This window comes from Hippocampus bargibanti, linkage group LG04 (assembly GCF_051943395.1).
Source record: "Hippocampus bargibanti isolate YZ-2025 linkage group LG04, ASM5194339v1, whole genome shotgun sequence".
Classification (NCBI taxonomy): domain Eukaryota; kingdom Metazoa; phylum Chordata; class Actinopteri; order Syngnathiformes; family Syngnathidae; genus Hippocampus; species Hippocampus bargibanti.
Window position 1 is genome coordinate 26,659,833 of NC_142737.1, and position 24,131 is coordinate 26,683,963.

Genomic DNA, 24,131 nt, shown 5'->3' on the forward strand with positions numbered 1-24,131 from the left:
TCTCTGTAGTACCATGTTAATGTGGTAAGTAAGGTGTAGATGTCTGCATATGTGCTGAGTTCCAGAAAGACTTTATTTGAAAATTCAGTGCCTTTGTCTGACAATATGCACTCAATGTCTCACTTAATTGTCCAGAACCAATATGATTAAGTTTGAGTACAATATCCGGAATCTCATGCTAGGTTCGTACGTCAGACTTTAAATGGGTCATGGGATCAATAGTCGATACCGAACACTTCTTCATACTCCTAAATGCTAAATGTATTCCCATCTTCAGGGACCGCGTCGCTATCACCTTGCTTGAAAGTTACTGGAGCTCCTCTGCCAGTTGCTATGGACACTCATTAACTGTTAGGCATGCATCATTGAATTGAATTGGAATCTGAATTGGAATTTGACTTCTATTTGGTCTCCCATAGTAGAGAATTGTCTTGGCGCACAGGCCCCATATGCACACCCCATACTGCTCTTAAGTCCTCTTATTTGTCTATCTACCCCCCTCTAATTTTTTTAGCTGCTGTATCAATGTGTTTTTATTTCGGTTTAATTTACAGAGAGGTGTCTTATATCTCCTCTTGAGTTTAGGAGCACAAATTGAAAGTGTCGCACGCGGGAAGGATTGTCTAAAATGTTGTTGACCTTTTGAAAAACGTACTGGACATACTGTATATCTCCTGGAAAGCTGGGGGTGAGGGCTACCCAAATACCTTCCCTGCTCTCTTGACCAAAATGGTTATCTGAACGTTAGATTTAACAGTTCACTGCCCAAATTTACTGGTTATTCCAAAGTGCATGGCTAATTCAGTGGCTACTCTATACAAAATCGACAAAACAACTTGCAACTCCAAGCATTCTCAGACGTCGCAAGAAGTGAAAGTGAATGGACATTTGATAAATGTGTCTGCCAGCTGAGCCTGGGAGACGCATGTAAAAGTATTGGCAGTGATGTGTAGTCAGGGGAGGCAGGTGAGGCCGTGCCTCACATGTCATCATGGAAATAGCAAATGAAAAAATAAATTAAACTGTTATATTTATGTAGTGATTTGTACTTTAAAGATCTTTTCCATTTGACGTCACCATTTTTGGATTTTTTTTCAAAATCGCTAAATTTTCACATTTACCGTTCAAATTCTAAGTAGAGACGAGCGGTGAGGCAGCGGCCGGATGAGCCTCACCATGGATTGCGCAATAACTATGCTAACTGTGCTGGCATGCTCTGCAGTGAGACCGCATTGCTGTCCCTCTGCATATCGCCATTAAGGTGTTCAAACACTTTTAGTATATGAACTAAATTTCGACAGTTTAGCTGGTGTATATAATGTAGAGTGACTTTACATTATAAACACTGTACTACAGTGTTTATTTTATTTTATTTTATTTTATTTTTATCAGAACTGCATAGGTGAGGCACACAGTTCTCTTGCCTCATTACAGGGGGCGCTGGTGATTACAGAGATTCCTCTTGCACCTCCTCGGCTGCAGAATAATAGAATTAGTGAGAGCACGCTACAGTAAACAGTTAGCAAGTTAAGTGGAACCATCCAGTCATGTTTTCGTGTTGCTTGGCCTTATTTTCAGAATGAAAGATTACATATCTAAATTAATAGAAATAGAGAGACTTTCAAAACTGAAGAAAGATAAGGAAGGCTTCTACAAAGAAAGTATAGATGCCTTTCTTCAGAAGGAGCGGCGCATGGACTTCATTTATAAGTAAAGGTAACACTATAATAACATTTTTTTTAATTCTTTTTTTCTATGCTACTGTTTATATAAAGATTGCTGACATGACATTTTAAACAAAACATGTTAACTGTTGCCAATCAAATGGTGAACAAGCTACTCTGTAGAGTTCATATGTTTGTGGTAATGGTAATTTTTGCACTTTTGTCATCATTCTTATTTATATGGGACCTACAAACTGATTTTTCTCTAAACGGATTTATTGAAAAAGTCGGAAAACTTGAATTATGCTGCAAATGTATTTGTAAATCTGACCGTGATGATGTCAGTGCCTCACCAGCCATGAACCTCACCGCACGTCACTGAGTATATATCTATGATGTATATATATATATATATATATATATATATATATATATATATATATATATATATATATATATATATATATATATATATATATATATATATATATATATATATATAGTAAAGTCTCGTTATATCGATATCGGATATATCGATAGTCCCGGTTATATCGATACTATTTCTATGCACGCACGGAGAAAATTATTTGTGGGTGTTTGCATCCAATAAGCCCTATTTAAATGGCTTCAGAGACATCACCAGCTGTAGTCACTCATAATCACTCATAAGAAGTTAAGAGGCCATGAGATGAAGCTCAATTCGCTGACATAACTTTCTAAGTCACCAGAATGGCTAATTCGTGTTGCTGTATGTATATTTTTGACGCAGTAGTGATCACTTTTTCTGTTAACCCATAGTGAAGTCATAAAAGAATCAAACTTCATGAATGTTTTTTGTGACAAAGAAGTATCTGTTCCAATCACCTTTTCAGAGAAAACTCAGAGTTGTTGAAATAAATGGAAATTAAAGAGAGCCATGACATTATGATATTATGTTCTTTACAGACCACAACTGTAGCTGACCATTCTTCTAAGTGGGTCTCATCTCCACTCCATGTCCGGCCATTCAACGTTTTAAGAATCAGAATCAAAAAGACTATTAAAGGCAACATTTTCCACATCCTCAACAAGTTTGATCAAACACACATCCCTTTAACTGTCTGTGTCTTTTGTGTTGCGTAATATGATTATTTTGACTTCAGGATGGCGCCGTGAAAGTAGCTGCCTTTTGACTCCGATAAATATCACTTTCTGAATCGATTTCTGACGGGTTTTGTACACGTTCCATCGTGAGCCCCACTCTTGTTATCCATGAAGTGACGTTACACTTCCAGGTTTGACATGTCAGGATCTCACTTTAGGAATTTATTCAATAAATATTGTTTTGTCATGCTTTATTCTGTGTATTTAGTTCAATTACCTTACATATGATGTAAAATATTTCACGCTTGACCTTTAAGCCTGTCTCTTATCCGTGTATATTGACCGACTGGTGCGAGAGATTTCCAATGACAGGCTGATGTCAAGTATATTTTGACATAACTTCCTGCCTGGAGGCCTTTGCCAGTCCTAGTTGAGCCATTATTGAATCAGTCATGAGACTGACAGAGAGCGAGAAAGAGAGACAGTTTGACAATCATGCGGACAGATAGATCGGAAGCAAAAAGAATGGAGCACCTGTCCACTTTGCTTTCTTTATCTTTTTCACAATTTTGTTGATATTCCACTGGTGTGCTTTCACTGATGTGACCAAACGGGCTCCAAGGACCATTTCTTCTTTTGCCTCATCTTTCTCAACAACTAAACCAGGTAGGACTTATACATTGTCATTATTTCATTCAAATGATCAAAGTGGTGTGGTATTGTTATTCATTTATTTTTTCCAGTGCAACATTGATTTTATGTTTCAACGTGCCCCCTCTTTGAACGCCATCCTACTCCATATGGGTATATGCTCTGCTTTTTGTGAGTTGAATGAGTTTAAAACTAATTGCAGATTTTTATTATGATTCAATTTCAGTCACATTATACAGCTATTTTTTTCAACTTGTTTAGATTTTATTTTGGCCAAATACAGAATTATGTAGAAACAATTCAAGTTGCATTTTGTGCTAAATATATTCTCTAGGCTCTACCTTGCAAACTCTAACTGAGATATTCGAGTTGTTAAAGGAAGTCAAATTCAATCTAAATAATAGTTGTTGTTTTTTTTGCTATTGTATTTTTAATTTGTTCTGAGTGATGTGTGCAGCAGAGTAATATATTTTTATGAAATACATATAAATAGGCCTATAAACTATAAGGCTTTATTATAAAAGACTGTAATTTCGTGGAATTATATATATTTATATAATTATATAATTCATGGAATTAAATGATATATATATATATATATATATATATATATATATATATATATATATATATATATATATATATATATATATATATATATATATATATATATATATATATATATATATATATATATATATGACAGAGAGCGAGAGAGAGAGACAGTTATGTTTCCATGTATACAGACCGACTGGTATACACATAAATATATATATATATATATATAATATAAATTGAAATAATGTCTGCCCGGAGGCCCAGGGCATACCCACAGAAAAGAAAACACTGGGAGCCACAAAATGCTTTTGACATTTAAAATGAAGACAACACTGCATCTTTTCATCATCGTTTTTTAGCTTTATATATGCATAAACAAACTATAGTGTGTTGCATTTATGAATCAATGAACTGTTACAGAGAAGCGAAATTACATTTCTGCACGCAACAAAAACATTTTAAACTCCGAAAAAAAGACGTTGGGTTGAAGATTACTTTCAAATATAATACTCAATGTCTTTTTGAAAAAAAAGAATATTTGCAAAATGGCAAATACAATATTTATCACCTGGTTAATGTGATTTCTGCTCCTGCACCTCAGAGCACAGCCTCTGCACATCAGGGCTGTATGACATTACCTTCATCTTCACACAGGACTGTAAGCTGTCGTCTGTCAGGCATGAGCGATGTCTGTTTTTAAGGCGAACGAATCTGCCCACGTATCATTAAATGTTCTGTTTTCTTCAGACACTTTTCTTTTTTTAGATTTATCCATAGTTGGCCGACCTGGGGGTCGAAAAATTCAAGAAATTGTGCGCAATTCGGCGGTTGTGACCGGATATGCGTCCACTGTCGATGGTTGTGACGTATATTATGAGTGACAAAAAAATTGAATATGTTTTATTTTGTATTATTTATAATCACCATAATCTTCAAATTTATAATTACATTTTAAAAACGAACGAACTAAAATAATATACATTGAATTAAATACTCATTATTTATTTTCTAAAGCCGCAGGGAGCCGCAGCAGGGGGGTGAAAGAGCCACATGCGGCTCCGGAGCCGCGGGTTGCAGACGCCTGGTATAGTCCGAAGCACGAAACGGGCTTCTGCTTGGCTGCCGTTCCGTGTATGCAAATTACCAAACGATCGTTGCTTTGGAAATTTGCATTCTCGGAACGGCAGCCAAGCAGAAGTCTGGTTTGTGCTTCGGACTTTTCCGAGCGTTATAAGGTCGTGCATTTGAATGTCATTTTCCAAAGTAGATTGACAGAACCTCAACCCCAGAAGAACGCTTCAAAAGAAGCTAACAACATTTATGACACTACAAAAGATAAACGTACATTATACCGTGACTGTAAAGTGTACTTGAGAGTTATGAAAGGCGCTTAGTGGCTTTTAGCAACAACGCAACGCAAACATTTCATTGTGCACCATGACGACAAAAGACTACTGGAGCAAAATCTTCAGCGAAGGATATTTGCCATAAATTAAGCAAGGGAGAATTTGTGGTAGGTACATCCTGAATTAAAAAAAATCATTTGTACTTCGCAACATTGTTTTTTTTTTTTTGCGATTAGTCGTCTTATTGTGTTTCAAGTTGTGAAAAATGGGGCAGACAACTTTATGACCGGGCAGGCAACTTTTCAGAGTTGTCTGCCCGGGTGTCCGCTAACTTTTTGTCATGAGTTTTCAGACACTGATGTATATATATATATATATATATATATATATATATATATATATATATATATATAAAAAAAAAAAAAAAATCCTCGTCTCACCCACCATGGGTGGTGTCTGTCCCCATTTCAGCTCGGGTCCTCTACCAGAGGCCAGGAAGCTTGAGGGTTCTGCGCAGTATCCGTGCTGTTCCCAGCACTGCGCTTTTCTGGACCGAGATATCCGATGTTGTTCCCGGGATCTGTTGCAACCACTCGTCGAGTTTGGGGGTCACTGCCCCGAGTGCTCCAACCACCACAGGCACGACTGTCACCTTTACCTTCCAGGCTCTCTCCAGCTCCTCTCTGAGCCCTTGGTATTTCTCGATTTTCTCATGTTCCTTCTTTCTGATGTTTCCATCACTCGGGACCGCTACATCCACGACAACGGCTTTCCTTTCCCCTTTATCTATGACCACGATATATATATATATATATATATATATATATATATATATATATATATATATATATACAGTAAAGTCTCGTTATATGGATATTCTCGGGAGTCTGAACAAATATCGATATAACCGGGACTATCGATATAACCGATATCGATATAACAAGACTTTACTCTATATATAAAAATTTGGCTCCAGAGGTGGGAGAAAATGACCGAGCAAAGATCCTGTGGGACTTCCAGATACAAACTGACAAGATGGTAATGGGGAACCAACCTTTTATCATGGTCATAGATAAAGGGCAGAGCAAAGCCGTTGTAGGTGATGTGGCGGTCCCGAGTGACAGAAACATCAGAAAAAACAAACACGAGAAACTAGAGAAATACCAAGGGCTCAGAGAGAAGCTGGTAATTGAGACACGCAGCGGAGAGTCGGGAGAGAGGCAGGAAAAAAAACAATCTTCACCATGGTGCCATACTGTGAAAATGAAGAACCGTGTGTGTGGTAATGAATAGATGTTTGTGCAAATAGACAACCTGTTGTGTGAGCAACCAAACCTGCCGAGTGCCGCACATTCATCCATTCATGTCTCCAAATTCTGATCCGCTGCTCCTCACAAAGGTCGACTTTTAACAATTTTACTCTGTAAGAGAATGTTGCTCCAGGGCTGGATTTGCTGTCTTCCAGTACCAGTGCTGGTGGAAAAGGGTCACCAAACGCACACTAGAGAGATGAGGGTTGCCTTGCATCGGATATATGGCTGTATTTATGGCACTTGTTCCCTCCCCTCATTAAACTAAACTCAAGATTATTCTTATTGCTAACAATTGTACCCTAAGCAGCTGTGCGCCACTACGCAAATAAACCTTCGTATTTCCGGCAGCCAGCCCTGCCCTCACGCACGTGCATTCTCACGCTAAGTGGCTAATGAATATTCAGTATGAGGCTAGACTTGGACAGTTTCATTTGTCCGGTAATTGCATTGCTCACATGATACGAGACAGTGGGTAAATCTATTGGCGGCTGGAAGCTCATCAGTAAAAAATACATAAATAAACCGTGTCGCATGAAAAGCCGCAAGTGTCAAATAGTGTTAAAATATTGTACATATTCACTAGCAAACTTATGGTGAGTCTGTACATGTGCCTTCTTTAGTAGTGAGGCCCTGCGGGATCCAGGCAACGGAATATTTCAGTCCATTAAGTCCTTTTCACATTGCACTTAGCTGGGCGAAGCTAAGTGTCGACAAACCCATTTGTTGTGGCGAGGAGCAGGCACCACGTAATGGAGCGTTCTGCATGGTGTGTAGTAAGACAATGTCTGCCACAATGTAAATGGGCCACAAATATAAAAATATGCCTTTCAAGAGAGGCACCTGCAATAAGAGAGAGGTTGGGGAGGAGGCACTTGCACATGGTTGGTCAACGCCTCTCTATTTTGGTGCACTTATGTACAGGTTTTGTCATTTTGATTCATATAGCGCTTTAACAACCGATGTCATGAAAACAATGGTGGAATGCAGCTTGAATAAATATTGACTTATTTTTCTCATGATCACCCTCACACAACGGGGCACGCTCTATTCTGCACATCCAAAGCCAACCGTGACTTCACCCACTGTTATATGTTTGTCTACGAGTTTCTTCAACGCATTGCACCAATGGAGGACAACACTGCCACAAGCTAGCAGCTGCTAGCTATTTTCTGGTCTTCAGCGTGCACATTCAGTCGCTTTTATTGTCGTAAAAGCAACTGAATACCCGTATGTTACACACATATTAGACAGACTGTTAAACATATTGCAGTACATATTATATTAAACCACATTTTGAGGGAGCAGAAGGACAAACAGCAACATCTCTTGTGTAAATGCACACGGCAACAGCCTGAGTCGGCAAAGGAATGTGTGCGTGGCAACTTGACACATACTGCAATGTTTCACCTCACTTTTTTCTTATGTCTTTCATCAGGAAATATGTTCATTCAGTAATTTAAATTAAATGAATGTCAATCAATATAAAGCTGTGAGGACAGAACAAAAATGGAACATACATGCAGTTTATTGTATTTAGCATTGTTTTCATGCACCTCATTTTTTGCTTCCCAGTTTTTGTTATTTTGTCACACAGATTTTTCCCTTCTATTGTCCTCTGTCTGAAATTACTCTTTTTTTTGTGTTGCCACTTTGTCGAGAAATTTAACCTCCATAAATTGTCTCTTCACTGTGGTTGTGAGCTGGTGTTTTCACGAAAGGAGGTCCTGTGATGCGTCCATTTCTCAAATCTAATGCACTTAGCTGTACACCGAAAATAACTGCCATTTCATTTTTCTGTTGTTTGTGATCATTGTCTTCAGTTTCTTGCCAAAACATGAAAATACAGGTATGTTTTAGAGGTAATGTGTCATTTTTATGAATATAAATAAATACTCAATTAGTTTAAAGACCAATTTGCCATGCCCATCTGTAACTCCTGTGAAAAAGCTATAGAAATCAAGAGGTATTTAATTATTTATTTGTTTGTTTATTTTAATTTGACATCATGTCACATCGACACATTTATAATGATCACCTTTCAACATCCGTCCATCGATTTTCCAATCCGCTATATGCTGAGAAGGGTAGCAGGGGGGTGCTGGAGCCTATCCCACCCGTCTTCAAACAGTAGACCCGGGAACATCCTGAACCTATTGCCAGCTCATTGCGGTGCACACAGAGACAAACCACCATCCACAGTCACACATTTGGTGTGTTCAATCAACCTACTATGCATGATTTTGGAATGTGGGAGGAAACCAGAGTACCCGCACACCGACACCGGAGCCAGAATCAAACCCACGACATCTTAACAGTGATGTTGACGCGCAAACAGTCTACCTAGCCTTTCAACATAATTAGCAAAAACACAATTCAATTTCAAAATAAGATTGATGATTGTTGTCTGATGCTCCTGCATGAATGTTGCCCGCACTGGGTAGCAACTGTTCACTGAGGGAAACATGTACTGAAGTACATTGTGATAATGAACCCGAATCCATCTCCAAAAAGACCACTGCTTACATTCAGAAAGAAAGGAGAAAAATGATAAACTGGCCAAGCATTTCTTGGGACATATACCTAATGGAGAATCTTGCGTATTTGTGGATCATCTTCAAATAGAAAGTGAGAGAGTATACTCTGAGCGGCGACATCATTGAGCAGTTGGAGAGGATTTCAGCATACATTGTGTATATGTACAAGCAGCCTACCACAAAAACGCACCACTCCATGTGCATGTGAGTTTGAGTGCAGCTTGTGTTCAGTTATGACAGAGTGATCCCATTGATCCCTGCTGCCTACTGGGTGTGAAGGACACCGATGTGACAGCACTAATTACCAAGCCACCATTGCAAACACTCCCAACTGCAGCTCCATTTGGCTTCACACTGCACCAGGCTGCTCACATCATATCTTTCTGGGATGTCCCCAATGGGAAGAGTTTTGTGATAAGTCACTGGGATAATGGTTTTAAGTTGAATAATCACACATTACATTCTGAAAGATAACCGGAATGGCAACTTTTGTTAAGAGGAACGGCTCATTAAGACATGATGCTAATTCACTATTTTCATGCATTTTATATTTTAGAACTATATATTGACGTATTGATATATCTATATTAATATCTATCCATCTATCCATCCATTCATTCATCCAGCCATCTATCCATATCTATCCATCCATCCATCGATGTATATTATATACAGTAAAGTCTCGTTATATCGATAGTACTGCTTATTACGATACTATTTCTATGAACTCAAGGAGAAAATTACATGCCCGCAGGATTGGACATATCGATAGTCCGGTTATATCAATATTTTTTCAGACTCCCGAGAATATCGATATAACAAGACTTTACTGTATATATATATATATATATATATATATATATATATATATATATATATATATATATATATATATGACTATACATACTTTTTTTAATGCAACGGCTACAATGGCCCATAAATTACATTGATTACCAATTGGATGGCTCAAGAAGTAGCTAACGTTAAAAAAAATCATGACATCCTTCCCAACAATATTCTCTATTTGAACATTCACACAAACTTCATGAGCATTACTAGGTCCACGGTTATCATACCTGGACAAAACCTGAGATCATATCAAGATGATATAGGTATGTCATAATAAAGAATGAAAAAAAGTCACCTACTGTATATGTCAAAATAGAGCATATTATTAGCATATCATTGAGTAGGGAATTGCAACGTGAATAGAATCAGCCCTAGTTGGTTCTTTTTTATTTCTAAACTAAGGTCATTTGAAGCATAATGAATTATGTCTAAATACAATCTGTAGAAATATGATCGCACATTACCCTCTCATAAATTATTGAAAACATTTTTAATAAAACAAAAGATCTTTTATTCACCTGTCCTGTTAAACTTGGAAAAGAGCCTCGTTTATTTGCGTATGTTAGGATTTCACGAAAGGAGTACTCTCTGTCATCATGATCCTCTGGTTAGTATTGAGTGCGACTGTATCAATGTATGCTTCAAAGTAAACTAGAGTAGAATAATTGATTGTGCATCCACAGTCACGTTACAGAACCTGCAAGGGAAGTTGGAATGGTGTGGTAGCCTTTTTGTTTTCAAATTAGGGGGGAATGGGTGTTGAAATGTGAAGTGTGTTCATGGTGCAAACCACGGTCATCGTGTGCGCTGACAGCGTGCAAAAACTGTGCTCATGCGTGCAATTTAAAGGAAACATCGGTTCCAAATGAATGCGCAGCCACCCTTCGCCTATAGGAGCAAACATATCAATCTGACTGTTAGGATCGTTTAACAATAGAAAAATGAAGCAGGAATGAAGAGTAGGAACAAAAAGATTATTTAATCTTTGGTGCGGCACATAATGGAATTGACTTGCACATACTGGCGCACGGCGGCTCTCGCAGACGGTGAAGGAGCTCGCGGCCGAGCTGTTTTGTGAGAGCTTTTGTAAAAGACAGCAGGATGTGACGTCATTCAGCAAATAAATGGAGGACCGAGAAAATAAAAGGGAGTATAAAGAAATAAAAAGATGTTTAAAATGTGTTCGTATAGCGAATTGCCCTATCACTGACATTGTCAGATTTTCTGATAAGTAAAGGCACAGAAATTCAATTGGATTGGAATGGATTGGATTAGCCTTTGTCCTTCGTCTCAGAGTGGAGCAATGTACATTTCACATCAGCAAAGTGATGAAAGAAAGAGGAGAGGAAAGGAAGAAGTATAAAAACAAAATACAGGACCTGCTGTAAAGGCAGCCACTCTCGCGGCGCCATCTTGAAGTCAAAACAACGACAACAAAAGCTAAAGGAGAAACCTTTCAGCAATAATGACCTACTGAACAGTGTACCATAATTTCCGGTGTATAAGACACACGCAAAAACTCTCTTCAAAAGATGGCCCTGCGCCTTATACACATGTGTGATATTGAGCCACAACAGATCTCGCAACTACTGTCAGCAGCCGCCGACTCCATTTGCCCCTGTAGAAGTAGTGCATAACCTCAGCCTCTACTGTAGCACCTTATAACGTGGTGTGCCTCATATTTGGAAAATATTTGTAATTGTCTATAATATATTTGGATGGATTTTTTTTTTCATTCATTGAAGGTGCACCTTAGAGTCGAGGGCGCCTTATACTGTATATGGATAAATCATTCATTAGTGGTTGTACTGTATATTCAGGTCCGCCTTATACTCCGGTGCGCCTTATACACCAGAAAAAAACGGTACCTTTTTTTAAAGATGGCTACAGATTTCATATGTGGGATGCTATTCAAGAATTGTGGGAGGGAAATGAAGGCAGACGCTGCAAGGAGTTAACTATATAACTTAAATCACCTTGCAGACACAAAGGATAAAATCAAGGCAAAGAAAACAATATCATCAATAATTAAAATGTTGAGACCCTTCCTGAGACACTTACAACCCAACACAAAATCAAATGAGCCCACAATATTCACCCATTATAATAAATGTGATTTACAGCTGTGATTACCAACCAGTCTACCCTGAAAGATCATCCGATGTGCCGCGGGAAATTAACTAGTGTCAATTACTGGGACAACAATGATTTCTTTTGATAATTTGTCTATGCCAACCATGTATCGTCGAAGACAGAATAACCAAATGCCCTTTCACTAAATGTCAAAAGGTATACAATTAACCTTGGTAGACCTATCCACTTTTTAAGAATTGTTTTGTTGGTTGTGAGATTTTTTTTTCCCCCAATGTAAAATATTTGCTTCGGCTAAACAAAGATTAGAAAACATTGATTTATAGACTGGTTTGCTGGAAATTGGTGTATTCCTTTACTTTGATTTTTTTTTCTTTAGTACAGAATGGTAAGAGGAATAGGATAGTCTTCACGATTATGATCACAAAAAATGTGGCACACAATGAGACCACATCCAGATGATATTGTTGAGAGATATCTCAGCTTTGTGGCAGACACTATTTGGAAACCCAAGTGGGTCTTGACTTAAATGTGCCAGATCGAAGAAGGGGATAGAACAGTGAACATCTGCTGGGGATATCTGCAGAGATCAGACAAGGTACAGACATCATGAGCTAATTTGCAGTTTGTGGGCCTGCTCAGTCTTTAAAATACAAATTAAAATTATACAAACCACACTAAAATTACAATTCCATTTGTACAGTGAAACATTTTAAATCAAAATATCGCCTAAGCGAAAGAGAAGGGATACACATTTCAGCAACCCATGATATACAGTACGTACTTGGAAAAGAATGATTATGATAGATTGCTATAGTGGTATTGCTTGGTTTTCTGTGGGTGTGTGTGTGCGTGTGCGTGCGTGTGTGTGTGTGCGCGTGCGTGCGTTCGTGTGTACGTGTGTAAGTGTATATTAGGATTCACCAATTAATAGTCACCATTAGTTAGCACCTGGTGCTGGCAGGGTGCTATTCAATGTTGCAGTCATGTGGGATTTTTCATTATAGTTATTTTTGTCACTTTTTGAAATTATTGATTTACATTCAGTTTGTTGAAATGCATTTGAGAGCATGTATGTTAGTTTTTATTTGTTGTAAGATAGTTCACGTATACTTCATTTTGTTTAGTTTTTCATTAATTTTGATATACAGTAAAGTCTCATTATATCGATATTCTCAGGAGTCTGAAAAAATATCGATATAACCGGACTATCGAGATATCCGATCCTGCGCCAAACTGCATTAAAAGTGGGCAATAAATGGGGGATCTTTGATATGGCATGTAATTTTCTCCTTGAGTTCATGGATTGTGTATCAAGCATGCTTTTGTACTGTAGTGAAGTGAAAAATAAACTTACGCATTCAATAAAAACATCATTTATTATTTTCATAACGCACTCTTGCAATAGTGACTGAGTAGCACTCGACATTGTTCTATACACACGAGAGAAACCACGAACGCCAGTATGTACATTCTGTATGAAAAACAGTGATTATTGCGAGCGATAAAGATATCTGAATACAACACAATTAAATACATGTATGGAAAACAAAAACTGCAACCTTTACATTACTTACGTTGATCAAGTATTCTGCGGCACATCGAACTCTTTCGCAATGGAGAATTTGCTTCTATGATTCTCCTCCACAGCCACTATTGCCTTGTACTTCGTTCCACTGTCACAATTCTTACGTTTCCCCATGGTTGAAATTGGTGTTGAACAACTGTATACTGTATAACAAGACTACATTATGTTTCAGATACTATTGCAGCTCTGCTACACAGTGCAAGACACGAAAGCTGGTCACGTGACCAACGGTGTTACGTTACAGATTTCACTAATGGTGGTACTGTATGAAATCCTGATGCAAATATCGATTCAGCTTAAACTGCTTTTGTATCGATATGAGCAGACCAAATTGGCTGGCGGGAGATAACAAGGGCACCGTAGTAACCGGATTATCGTAATAACCAGGTATCGTACTCACCGGAACTAATTATACATAAAAGACTATTTGCCGGGAAATGAAAATAGTATCGTAATAAGCTGTACTATCAATATAACCGATATCGATATAACGAGAATTTACTGTTTGTGTTTTAATATCGGTTGTGGAAGTGTTCAAAAGTGGAGGATTTATTTATGTTTTAATCAAAAAGTGTTGGGCATAGAGTAAACTTTAATAGCTACAGTGACACACACTGACCTTCCTTCTTCTGGGCAGATGTTCAGCAACACCAAGTTACCCTCGCATTAGTTTCAATCATGCAAATTTCCATTGACTTAGCCTGGCTTTTAATTATTTTTCCATTGATTTCCTACATAAGTCAACATGCAGGTCAGTGGACAAGATCCACAACTGCTATTACTCTTGTTTGCAAAAAAAAAAAAAACAAAATGCAACTATATACTGTATTCCCCAAAAACTGGAGCATTAAGACAACTAAAAATAAATAAAAAATATACAAAATATGACAAAATTAGGATTATTTGCTACAAAATGCGACTGTCACTGTCTCTAACTTGACCTCCACTTTCATCAAACTTTGCAGTCTCCATATTTTTATGTTTTGTTGCACACCAGAAAAACAACTGTAGAGATTTTGTAGTTACATTTTCATAGGAAAATACAGTCCATCGAACTTTTGCAAAAAAAAAAAAAAAAGCCAAGATGTTAAATGTTTCCATAATCACCACACATATAAAATAAAAAATAAAACATACTTTTATAAAAGTGTAATTCATAACTCTATTAACATTTGCTGTCATGACTAGGATGGAGCACGGAGAAAGAGGGATGGGTGTCTCACACCTACGTTATGAGGAGCAAGAAGGTGAGTGGAATAGTTTTCGATCCCGCTGAGAATAAACAGGTTGTGTTTCTGAAGAATGTTTGCAGTTGGAAATTTCAGATGAACAGCTAAACTGATGTGTAATTCTTTCAGTGGGTTAACACTTGAGAAAAGGCTCCACTGAGTAAAAAGTGGAGTGAAAAATCTCATCTGGCGTGTCAACATTGACTGTGCTATCATGAGATTCCGTTTTTAAGCCAATATATATCACGAACAGTCATATTGAAATGGGACTTGTTATAAACTGGATGAAAATATTTTCTTCTGTTAAAGACATAGTGATGATTGCAGGTGATAGTTGATACTGATTTCTAAAAGTGTTTTTTAACATCATTTCAAGACTTGAGCCAAGCCTCTGTTTAAATAGGTTCATTAAGTGTTTGATTGACATTTTCGTTTTATTAAATAAATCTTTTAAAAACTGATGTTGCAGTTTTAAAAATAAAAATGAATTTCCAGGAAATATATTTCATACTGGCTTATGGTTATATATATTTTCATAGGGCTAAGGAGGTGTCTGAATTTGGACATTGAGGGCCACTCTCTCTCCTCCACCACCATCTGTTTCAAATGAATAGGGCCATTATCAAGGTTGCAGAGCTTGCTGATGAGCTGAACGTTCCAATCAGATGTGTTGAAAGAGAGAAACTTTGAAAACATGCAACCTGGAGAACCTGAGTTGAACACCTCTGGTAGATTATATTCAGTATTGCATTTGTGGGGCGTTATTATTTGGAACGATATGTAAATCAAACCACAGTCCAATACATTTGTTTTATTGTTGCTTCAAATTATCGTTTTCATTGGAACGCCCGAAGGGGAAATTCAACAATGAATGATCACTCATCAATATTATTGGTGGAATTAGAGGCCAATGTAATAAAAATTTGCCTCAACCCCAAAGGAGGTGTAAAACGACTGACTACAGTATTTCCTTTCCGGTTAGTATGCTACATATTATAAGAGGCTGATGGCTAATTGTTTCAAGTACTGTTTCAGATGTGGCATATATTTAGCATGTCTTTGTATCAACTTTGCCAGCAGATCATCAGTCCATCTACATTGGTGTACCGGTTCCTCGAGGTTATCGGCGTAAGCGCAGGCGAAGGCGTTCGAGTCATGACAGCAACACGGACAGAGACAGACGCTACAGCCACCACAGACTACACGACCCTGACCAGTATAGAGACATAGACATGGAAGAAGGACTCATGGATTCACAAGACCCGAGTCTCCAAGACATAAACCGCACAAGTAAGTTAGAGACTAGCACTACAATCAGCCAGTGTGCGTGTGTGCGTGTGTGCATGTGTGTATGTGTGTATGTGCGTGTGTGTGGTTATGTGTGTGCGTGCGTGTGTGTGTGTGTGTGTGCGTGCGTGCGTGCGTGTATGTGTGTGTGCGTGTGCGTGCGTGTGTGTGTGTGTGTGTGTGTGTGTGTGTGTGTGTGTGTGTGTGTGTGTGTGTGTGTGTGCGTGTGTGTGTGTGTGTGTGTTATCTGCATTGGACAGAACCCCCTAAGCCAAGTAATGGCCAAGACAGGCTATACTGCCTCTGAAATTGAACGGTGATCAGTAACCTCCTCTGCATTTATGACAGAAAGCTGTATGTTTAGAGCAAAAGGGACATAGACTCCCTGATCCACACCATCAGGATCTACAGCAGTTACATCAGAATATCATTCGGTTTGAGAAATGTAGTCGGATGGTTACTACAAGAGGCAAGTTGTGGTCCAGTGGCACACTAAGGGGTCTCACTCCCTAAAGGAACAAAAGCAGACATTGAGGACAGCTCTCTAAGTACCTCAGTTTTGCTCAAACCAATGAGACTGAAGGAGGCCGAGGCAGATTGGTCATTGTCTTTGATGAGTTGATGATTGTGGTGTCGTCTGTGAAATGTATGAGTTTGACGGCTGCTTGTGTAAGGGTGCAATCGTTCGTGCCGAGGGGGAATAGCAGTGAAGAGAAGACTGATCCCTGCAGGGATACAATGCTAGTGATAAGTGTTGATGATGTTTCGTCTGTGTAAGCTCTCTGTCGTACAGGAGTGGTCCATCGATGAAAAGGTTTCTTCAGCCGTCATCTGTACAAATTTGAAGGTTTCGGACGTTTCGCCTCCTATCCAAGAGGCTTCGTCAGCGAACTAAAGTCTGACTGGTCGTATCGGCCCTATTTATATATCCCTAATGTCCAGCCATGGCGGCGCCGGACACAGCTATGATAGGTCCCTACTCTCAGGTTGGAGGGAGCAGAGGACCACTCCCTGTGCCCCCACTGATTGTTCCTACATTCCTGAGTAACGACTGGCCCATTTCCCCCACTCCCACCGCTATCACCACCTGTTGATGATGTTGTTTTTTACAGTCTCAACTGCTGTTTCCGTCCCATCAGGAAGCTGAAGATCCACTGGCAAAAGTTTGGGGGTGAGAAGTTCCAGGATGATGGTGTTGAACGCAGAGCTGAAATCCAAAAACGGGATCCTTGCATTGTGGTGCAGCATAATGTTAACTGCATTTGCCACAAAACTGAATTGGGTTAAGGGTAAAGGATTTAATGATCTCAGACTTCAGAGCGACAAACCGATAGTCGTTCAGTTCAGATGTTGCTAGTTTCTTGGGAAATGGGATGAGGGTAGCTTGTTTGAAGCAGGATAAGACCTCACAAAGCTTCAGGGATCTGTCGAAGATTTGTGTTAAGCGCAGACTATCGGGAAGGAGGGAGACACTTTGACGGGCCCCGCCAATTTATTGATCTTCTCCTGCTATAAGAGCTGTCGTATGTCCTGTTTGCTCATAGATAAAGTGAATTCTGGTAGGTTGGGCGGATGGGGGTAATGGGGTGTCCTTTTGAAATTGGCACAAGAACATGTTTCTCTGTTTGGCTCCTCACCGAGACCCTTATTAAGCGCTTTGTTACAGCTTCAGCTCTTGTTAAATGGCTGACAAAACAATATGTATTGTATTGTTGTATACCCTGTATATATATATATATATATATATATATATATATATATATCTTCTTCTTTTCCTTTCGGCTTTTCCCCTCAGGGGGTCGCCACAGCGAATCAATGTCCTTCATCTATCCCGGTTTTGAGCATCCTCTTCTCTCACACTAGCTACCTTGACCACATCCATAAACCTCCTCTTCGGTCTTCCTCTCGGTCTCCTGCCTGGCAGTTCAAGACTCAGCATCCTTCTCCCTATATAGTCACTCTCTCTCCTCTGGACATGTCCAAACCATCTCAGTCTGGCCTCTCTGACTTTCTCTCCAAAGCCTCTAATATGAGTTGTCCCTCTAATGTACTCATATATATATATATATATATATATATATATATATATATATATATATATATATATATATATATATATATATATATATATATATATATATAATATAAAATCCTCGTCTCACCCACCATGGGTGGTGTCTGTCCCCCATTTCAGCTCGGGTCCTCTACCAGAGGCCAGGAAGCTTGAGGGTTCTGCGCAGTATCCGTGCTGTTCCCAGCACTGCGCTTTTCTGGACCGAGATATCCGATGTTGTTCCCGGGATCTGTTGCAAACACTTGTCGAGTTTGGGGGTCACTGCCCCGAGTGCTCCGACCACCACAGGCACGACTGTCACCTTGACCTTCCAGGCTCTCTCCTGCTCCTCTCTGAGCCCTTGGTATTTCTCGATTTTCTCATGTTCCTTCTTTCTGATGTTTCCATCACTCGGGACCGCTACATCCACGACAACGGCTTTCTTTTCCTGTTTATCTATGACCACGATATCTGGTTGGTTGGCCATTACCATCTTGTCGGTCTGTATCTGGAAGTCCCACAGGTTCTTTGCTCGGTCATTCTCCACCACCTTGGGAGGTGTTTCCCATTTTGACCTTGGGTTTCCAGTCCATACTCCGCACAGATATTTCGGTAGACTATGCCAGCCACCTGGTTATGGCGCTCCATGTAGGCTTTCCCTGCCAGCATCTTACACCCTGCAGTTATGTGTTGGATTGTCTCAGGTGCCTCTTTGCACAACCTACACCTTGGGTCTTGTTTGGTGTGGCCTCTATGGCTCTGGTGTTCAGGGCCTGCTCTTGGGCAGCCAGGATGAGTGCCTCTGTGCTTTCCTTTAGGCCAGCCCTCTCTAGCCACTGATAGGACTTCTTGAGATCAGCCACTTCTGCTATGGTTCGGTGGTACATCCCGTGTAGGGGGTTTTCCTCCCATGATTGTCCCTCATCCAGCACCTCATCCTCTGTTCCCCATTGTCTGAGACATTCTCTGAGTACCTCATCCGTTGGAGCCTTCTCTTTGATGTATTCATGGAGCTTGGATGTTTCATCCTGGACAGTGGCTCTCACACTCACTAGTCCCCGGCCTCCTTCCTTACGGCTTGTGTACAGTCTCAGGGTGCTGGACTCGGGATGGAACCCTCCGTGCATGGTGAGGAGTTTTCGGGTCTTAACATCCATGGTCTGAATCTCTTCCTTTGGCCACCTTATTATTCCTGCAGGGTATCTGATCACTGGCAGGGCATAGCTATTTATTGCCCGGGTCTTGTTCTTGCCATTGAGCTGGCTTCTGAGGACTTGCCTCACTCGCTGGAGGTATTTGGTCGTCGCCGCTTTCCTTGTTGCTAGTTCGAGGTTGCCATTGGCCTGTGGTATACCGAGGTACTTGTAGCTGTTTTCAATGTCTGCTATTGTTCCTTCAGGGATTGAGACCCCTCCAGTGTGGACTACCTTGCCCCTCTTAGTCACCATCCGGCTAGACAAGTTGGCATAATTTGGCCATGCTAATTGCTGATTATGAGTTATTTTTTTAGTTTTCATTCTTTTGTTCTTGTTTGAAAAGTACCATAACAAGTGGAATAAGCACTGCTGTCAGCAGTGGACATCAATTTTATTGATCACTGATGACATTAGAAGGCACGTGTACAGTAATTACATCCGACTATATGTTGACATATAGCTTGTTATCCTGTAGCACCAATGGTGTTAGCCCTCATCCATACAATGCAACACTGACTTTATTGTACAGTATGTTCCGGGGCACATGATTGAATATCCATAATGCTGAAGTAATTTGTAACCCACATGTGCTTTCGTTCTGTAGTCATTGCCATGATTTGAAAGGAGAATGAAGAAAATAATTAACACCTGCTGATTCATTAGTTTTCCACATTTAAGACTGATGAAAATATTATTTCATTTCTATACTATTTGCATAATTTGCATGCGCACCAAATCCAGCATACATTTAAACAGCTTCTTCCCCCAAACCATTAACTCTTTGAACAGTAGCCCAAATTGAACTGTATAGTGCCTCTTTGCAATTTTTTGATGATGATATTAGTGCAGCGTGTTCGACCGGAAACAAATTCCTTGTGTGTTCTACATACTTGGCAATAAAGATAATTCTGATTCTGATTTACAATTAAATGAAAATATGGGTACTATATAGGTTTGAAGTAACGATGTTGGAGACCAAATGTTTAAAAAGCCCCGCACCACCTGAGCTCATATGCTCCTACACACCTGCCCGACGCTTCAGGTTTCCGGAACAGACATTATTTGAAGTATCTAGAACTAAGCGGGCTTGAGCCATTTCCATGGCTCTTGGAAGAGAAACCCCACTGAAAATTAGGCAAGCCACCTCGCTGCCCATCTTTAAAACCCGTCTCAAAATTCATTTGTATTCTTGAGCGTTTGACATGGCACGAGGCAGACTTGGTCTTAATTTTTCGGTTTATTTTTGTTTATTTGTTGCTTTATTGTTTTGCATGTGATATGTGCATAGCTTTAATTTTCACTCAATGACGTTGCAATGTGAGTGTTGATAAGTGATTGCTTTGAGACAGACTAATCCAAAGTGTAGTCTACCTTTCATCTGAAGTCAGCTGGGGGAAAGTTTTATTTTTAGTCATGTCTTTCTTCCTGACCTGTCTTGTTTTCTACCTAGTGTCACCAGCAGCTGAGCGGCTACGCTACATTCTGAGTGAGGATGATGACATTCCCACGCCGACACTCTTCACTGAAATGGACACTCTGCAACGTGAAGGGGATGAACTAGAGTGGAAGGAGTCTGCAAGGTGAATGCTGGTGCTCATTATTGCTGCTTTTTAGACTGCATCATTCACCAAATCCCAATGGCCGTCAAGTTGCAACATCACATAAAACGGAATACTGTGCAATTTATTGGAACTGGGCTTTGTACTTTGCATATCCAATCAGATGCAAGCGTGGAGCCCTGGAGATACTGTACACTTGTTCTGATTGCATTAACACCCTTTTTTACATTGACAAGTCAAATTTGACATGTTTTTTCCCTCCTCCATTTTCCACACGCTAGTTCTCATTAGAGTTGAGGTTCAGCTTGAAGCTTTCCCAGCCGACTTAAGTGTAAGAGGTAAACTGTCAATCACATTGATTATGTAAACAAACACCCATTTATGCTCACATTCACACCTGCGGGTAATCCAGAGTATTCATTAAATGTACCATGCAAGTTTTTCACATGTTTAAAGATGCAGGATTACCCAGACAAAATTTAAAGCTGGGAGAAAATTTACAAGCCTCACACAGTGTTACCTAAACTAAGTTAAACCCTGAACTTCTCAACTATGAAGTACCTGCGCTAACAAATCTAAAAAAAGAATAAAAGGTATATTTGTTAAAATGTAAGTTCATTGGTTAATATTGATCTTAATAATTATTGGCTTTGGGACTTTCACTTGTATGGCTCTTTTACACCTACCAGGTGCTCGAAGCACTGAACATGAATTGCTTATCCAACCCCTGATGACACGGCATCAGAAGCAGTGGCGCATTCTAGGGCACTAAGACATGGTCACTTGAGCAGGGGTTCAAACCCACAAACTGGATTGGGAGTAGACTTTACTAATGAGCCATGCCGACCCGGATGAAAGATGTTATTTCAAAATCTGTGCAACTGGATGTGTCTTAGTCTGTGGACTCATTTTGCTGTTGAGTTTGCTGTTGAGTTCAAATCAAACACTATGGGGGAAATAGCTGCTCAGTGGCGATAACACTCAGAAGAAGAACATTTTTACAGCACTAGAGTTCTTCAAAGGAGTAGCCTTCAAGCACACATTCATCAATTTCCTCTGAACTCAGCTGAGGAATCAGTCACTCTTTTTCACCTTCACAGTACGCAACGTCCAAAAACCTGAAGTATGCATCACCAGCTGGGTCTCATTGTGTTTGACATTTTGTTACAGATGGGTTAAGTTTGAAGAGAAAGTCGAGGAGGGAGGCGAGAGGTGGAGTAAACCCCATGTGTCCACACTGTCCTTGCACAGTCTGTTTGAGCTCAGGACGTGTCTACAGACAGGAACCATTCTTTTGGACCTGGATGGCTATTCTTTGCCCCAAATAGTTGGTGAGCTTTTCATTTCTCACGGCATCAGTCTCTTGTTCTCTTTTTCCAATAAAGCAGTTTAGAAAATGGATGAATGAATAAATGTCGGGTGTCCCAAAAAAAGATCACTCAATTATTTATTTTTTCTTTATTGACTGAACCCAGTGAACCGAGTGATGGCAGCCAGACTTGACTTTGATTTATTGGGTATGATAAAATATATTACAATGTCACATTTTCAACTAATTCTCAAAAATAAAAGTTCTTTGATTCATGGTTTTGTCTATTATTGGCAACAGATACATATACAGCAATCAGTCACGTTGTGACAACAAGCACCACATATTATTTTGATATCTGAAGCTAGAGCTTATTCACACATTCTTGAATGCAAAGATGTGTTATTTTGATAAGGGGAGTAGAAGCAGTTTGGATAATGGGTGGATGTTTAAAAGAAATTGTCAAAAGGAGTTTGTGAGATGAAAAAAATATTTCCGTGAAGCTTTTATTTTGTTAATGGTCAAATAATGTATATAAAGTTGGGCTGCTAAATCCAGGTGCAGGAGGGGGCAAACTGTCAGTTTTCCCAGCCTCAGCTCCATATAGATCTCCTATACTGTCTCCACTGAGGCTATCTACTCAGTTAACCTCTACAAGCGGAAACGCAACAGACAGGCGTGTGACAACCACAGAGGAATATCACTTCTCTGCATAGCTGGAAAAGTCCTGGCAAGGATCCTTCTGAACCGCCTCATCGAACACATGGAGAGTGGCCTGCTGCCAGAAAGCCAGTGTGGCTTCCGAAAAGAGTGTGGAACCATTGACATGGTGTTCGCTGCACACCAGCTGCAAGAGAAGTGCCCGGAACAGAATGTGGACCTGTACACCACCTTCGTGGACCTGACAAAAGCATTCGATACTGTCAGCCGCATCGGCCTCTGGACCATCATGAGTAAGTTTGGATGCCCCGATAGATTCATTTCAATGGTTCGGCAGTTCTACGACAGGATGCAGGCACAAGTCCTCGACAACGGAGAATCATCCACTCCCTTCCCAGTGACCAACGGAGTGAAAAAAGGCTGTGTACTGGCTCCAACACTCTTCAGCATGATGTTTTCTGCCATGCTGATGGACGCCTTCCAGGACTCCGACCCAGGCATCAACATCAGATACAGAACAGATGGCAAGCTGTTCAACTTGCGACGCCTCCAGGCTAAGACCAAGGTCCATTTTGACAAGATTCGTGAATTCCTGTTCGCTGACGACGGTGCCCTCAACGCCTGCAGCCCTGAAGACATGCAGCGCTCCATGGACCTTTTTTCCACTGCCGGCAACAACTTTGGGCTGACGATCAGCACCAAGAAAACTGAAGTGATCTACCAAGCCGCTCCAGGGAAACAGTACCGTGAACCCACACTGATCGTGAGTGGACAGAAACTGGCAGCTGTAGACAAGTTCACGTACCTTGGCAGCATGGTGTCTCGCAGCGTGAACATCGACGGCGAGACCGTCGCCAGGATTGCCAAGGCCTGTGTGGCTTTTGGCCGGCTGCGTTCATCAGTGTGGGAGCGCAAACGTCTGAGTCTCGCAACGAAGCTGCAAGTATACATGGCCATTGTCCTTACCACCCTACTGTATGCCAGCGAGACCTGGACTGTCTACCAGAGGCACGCAAAGAAACTCAATCATTTCCATCTCAACTCCCTTCGAAAACTACTGAAAGTGAAATGGCAGGACACAGAGATTCTCCAACGAACAGGAATGTCCAGCGTCTTCACCATGCTCCGGAAGTCTCAACTTCGCTGGGCTGGCCACGTCAG

The 24,131-nt window shown here is 40.1% G+C and overlaps 1 protein-coding gene across 7 annotated transcripts in view; it reads left to right on the top strand.

The window, feature by feature from the left end:
- The first annotated feature begins 3,223 nt into the window (after positions 1-3,223).
- Positions 3,224-24,131, top strand: part of slc4a5a (solute carrier family 4 member 5a) — a 54,098-nt gene continuing 33,190 nt past the window's right edge. For 3 of the 7 annotated variants that reach the window (XM_088994941.1, XM_088994937.1, XM_088994938.1), the window contains exons 1-5: positions 3,224-3,413; positions 14,866-14,924; positions 15,987-16,196; positions 20,893-21,022; positions 22,172-22,332. In XM_088994941.1, coding sequence (XP_088851067.1) covers positions 14,867-14,924; positions 15,987-16,196; positions 20,893-21,022; positions 22,172-22,332 — 559 coding nt within the window. In that variant the 5' untranslated portion in view covers positions 3,224-3,413; position 14,866. Of the gene's footprint in view, positions 3,414-14,857; positions 14,925-15,983; positions 16,197-20,892; positions 21,023-22,171; positions 22,333-24,131 lie in introns of those variants that run through there. The other 4 variants (XM_088994940.1, XM_088994936.1, XM_088994939.1 and 1 more) reach the window with 2 other exon arrangements.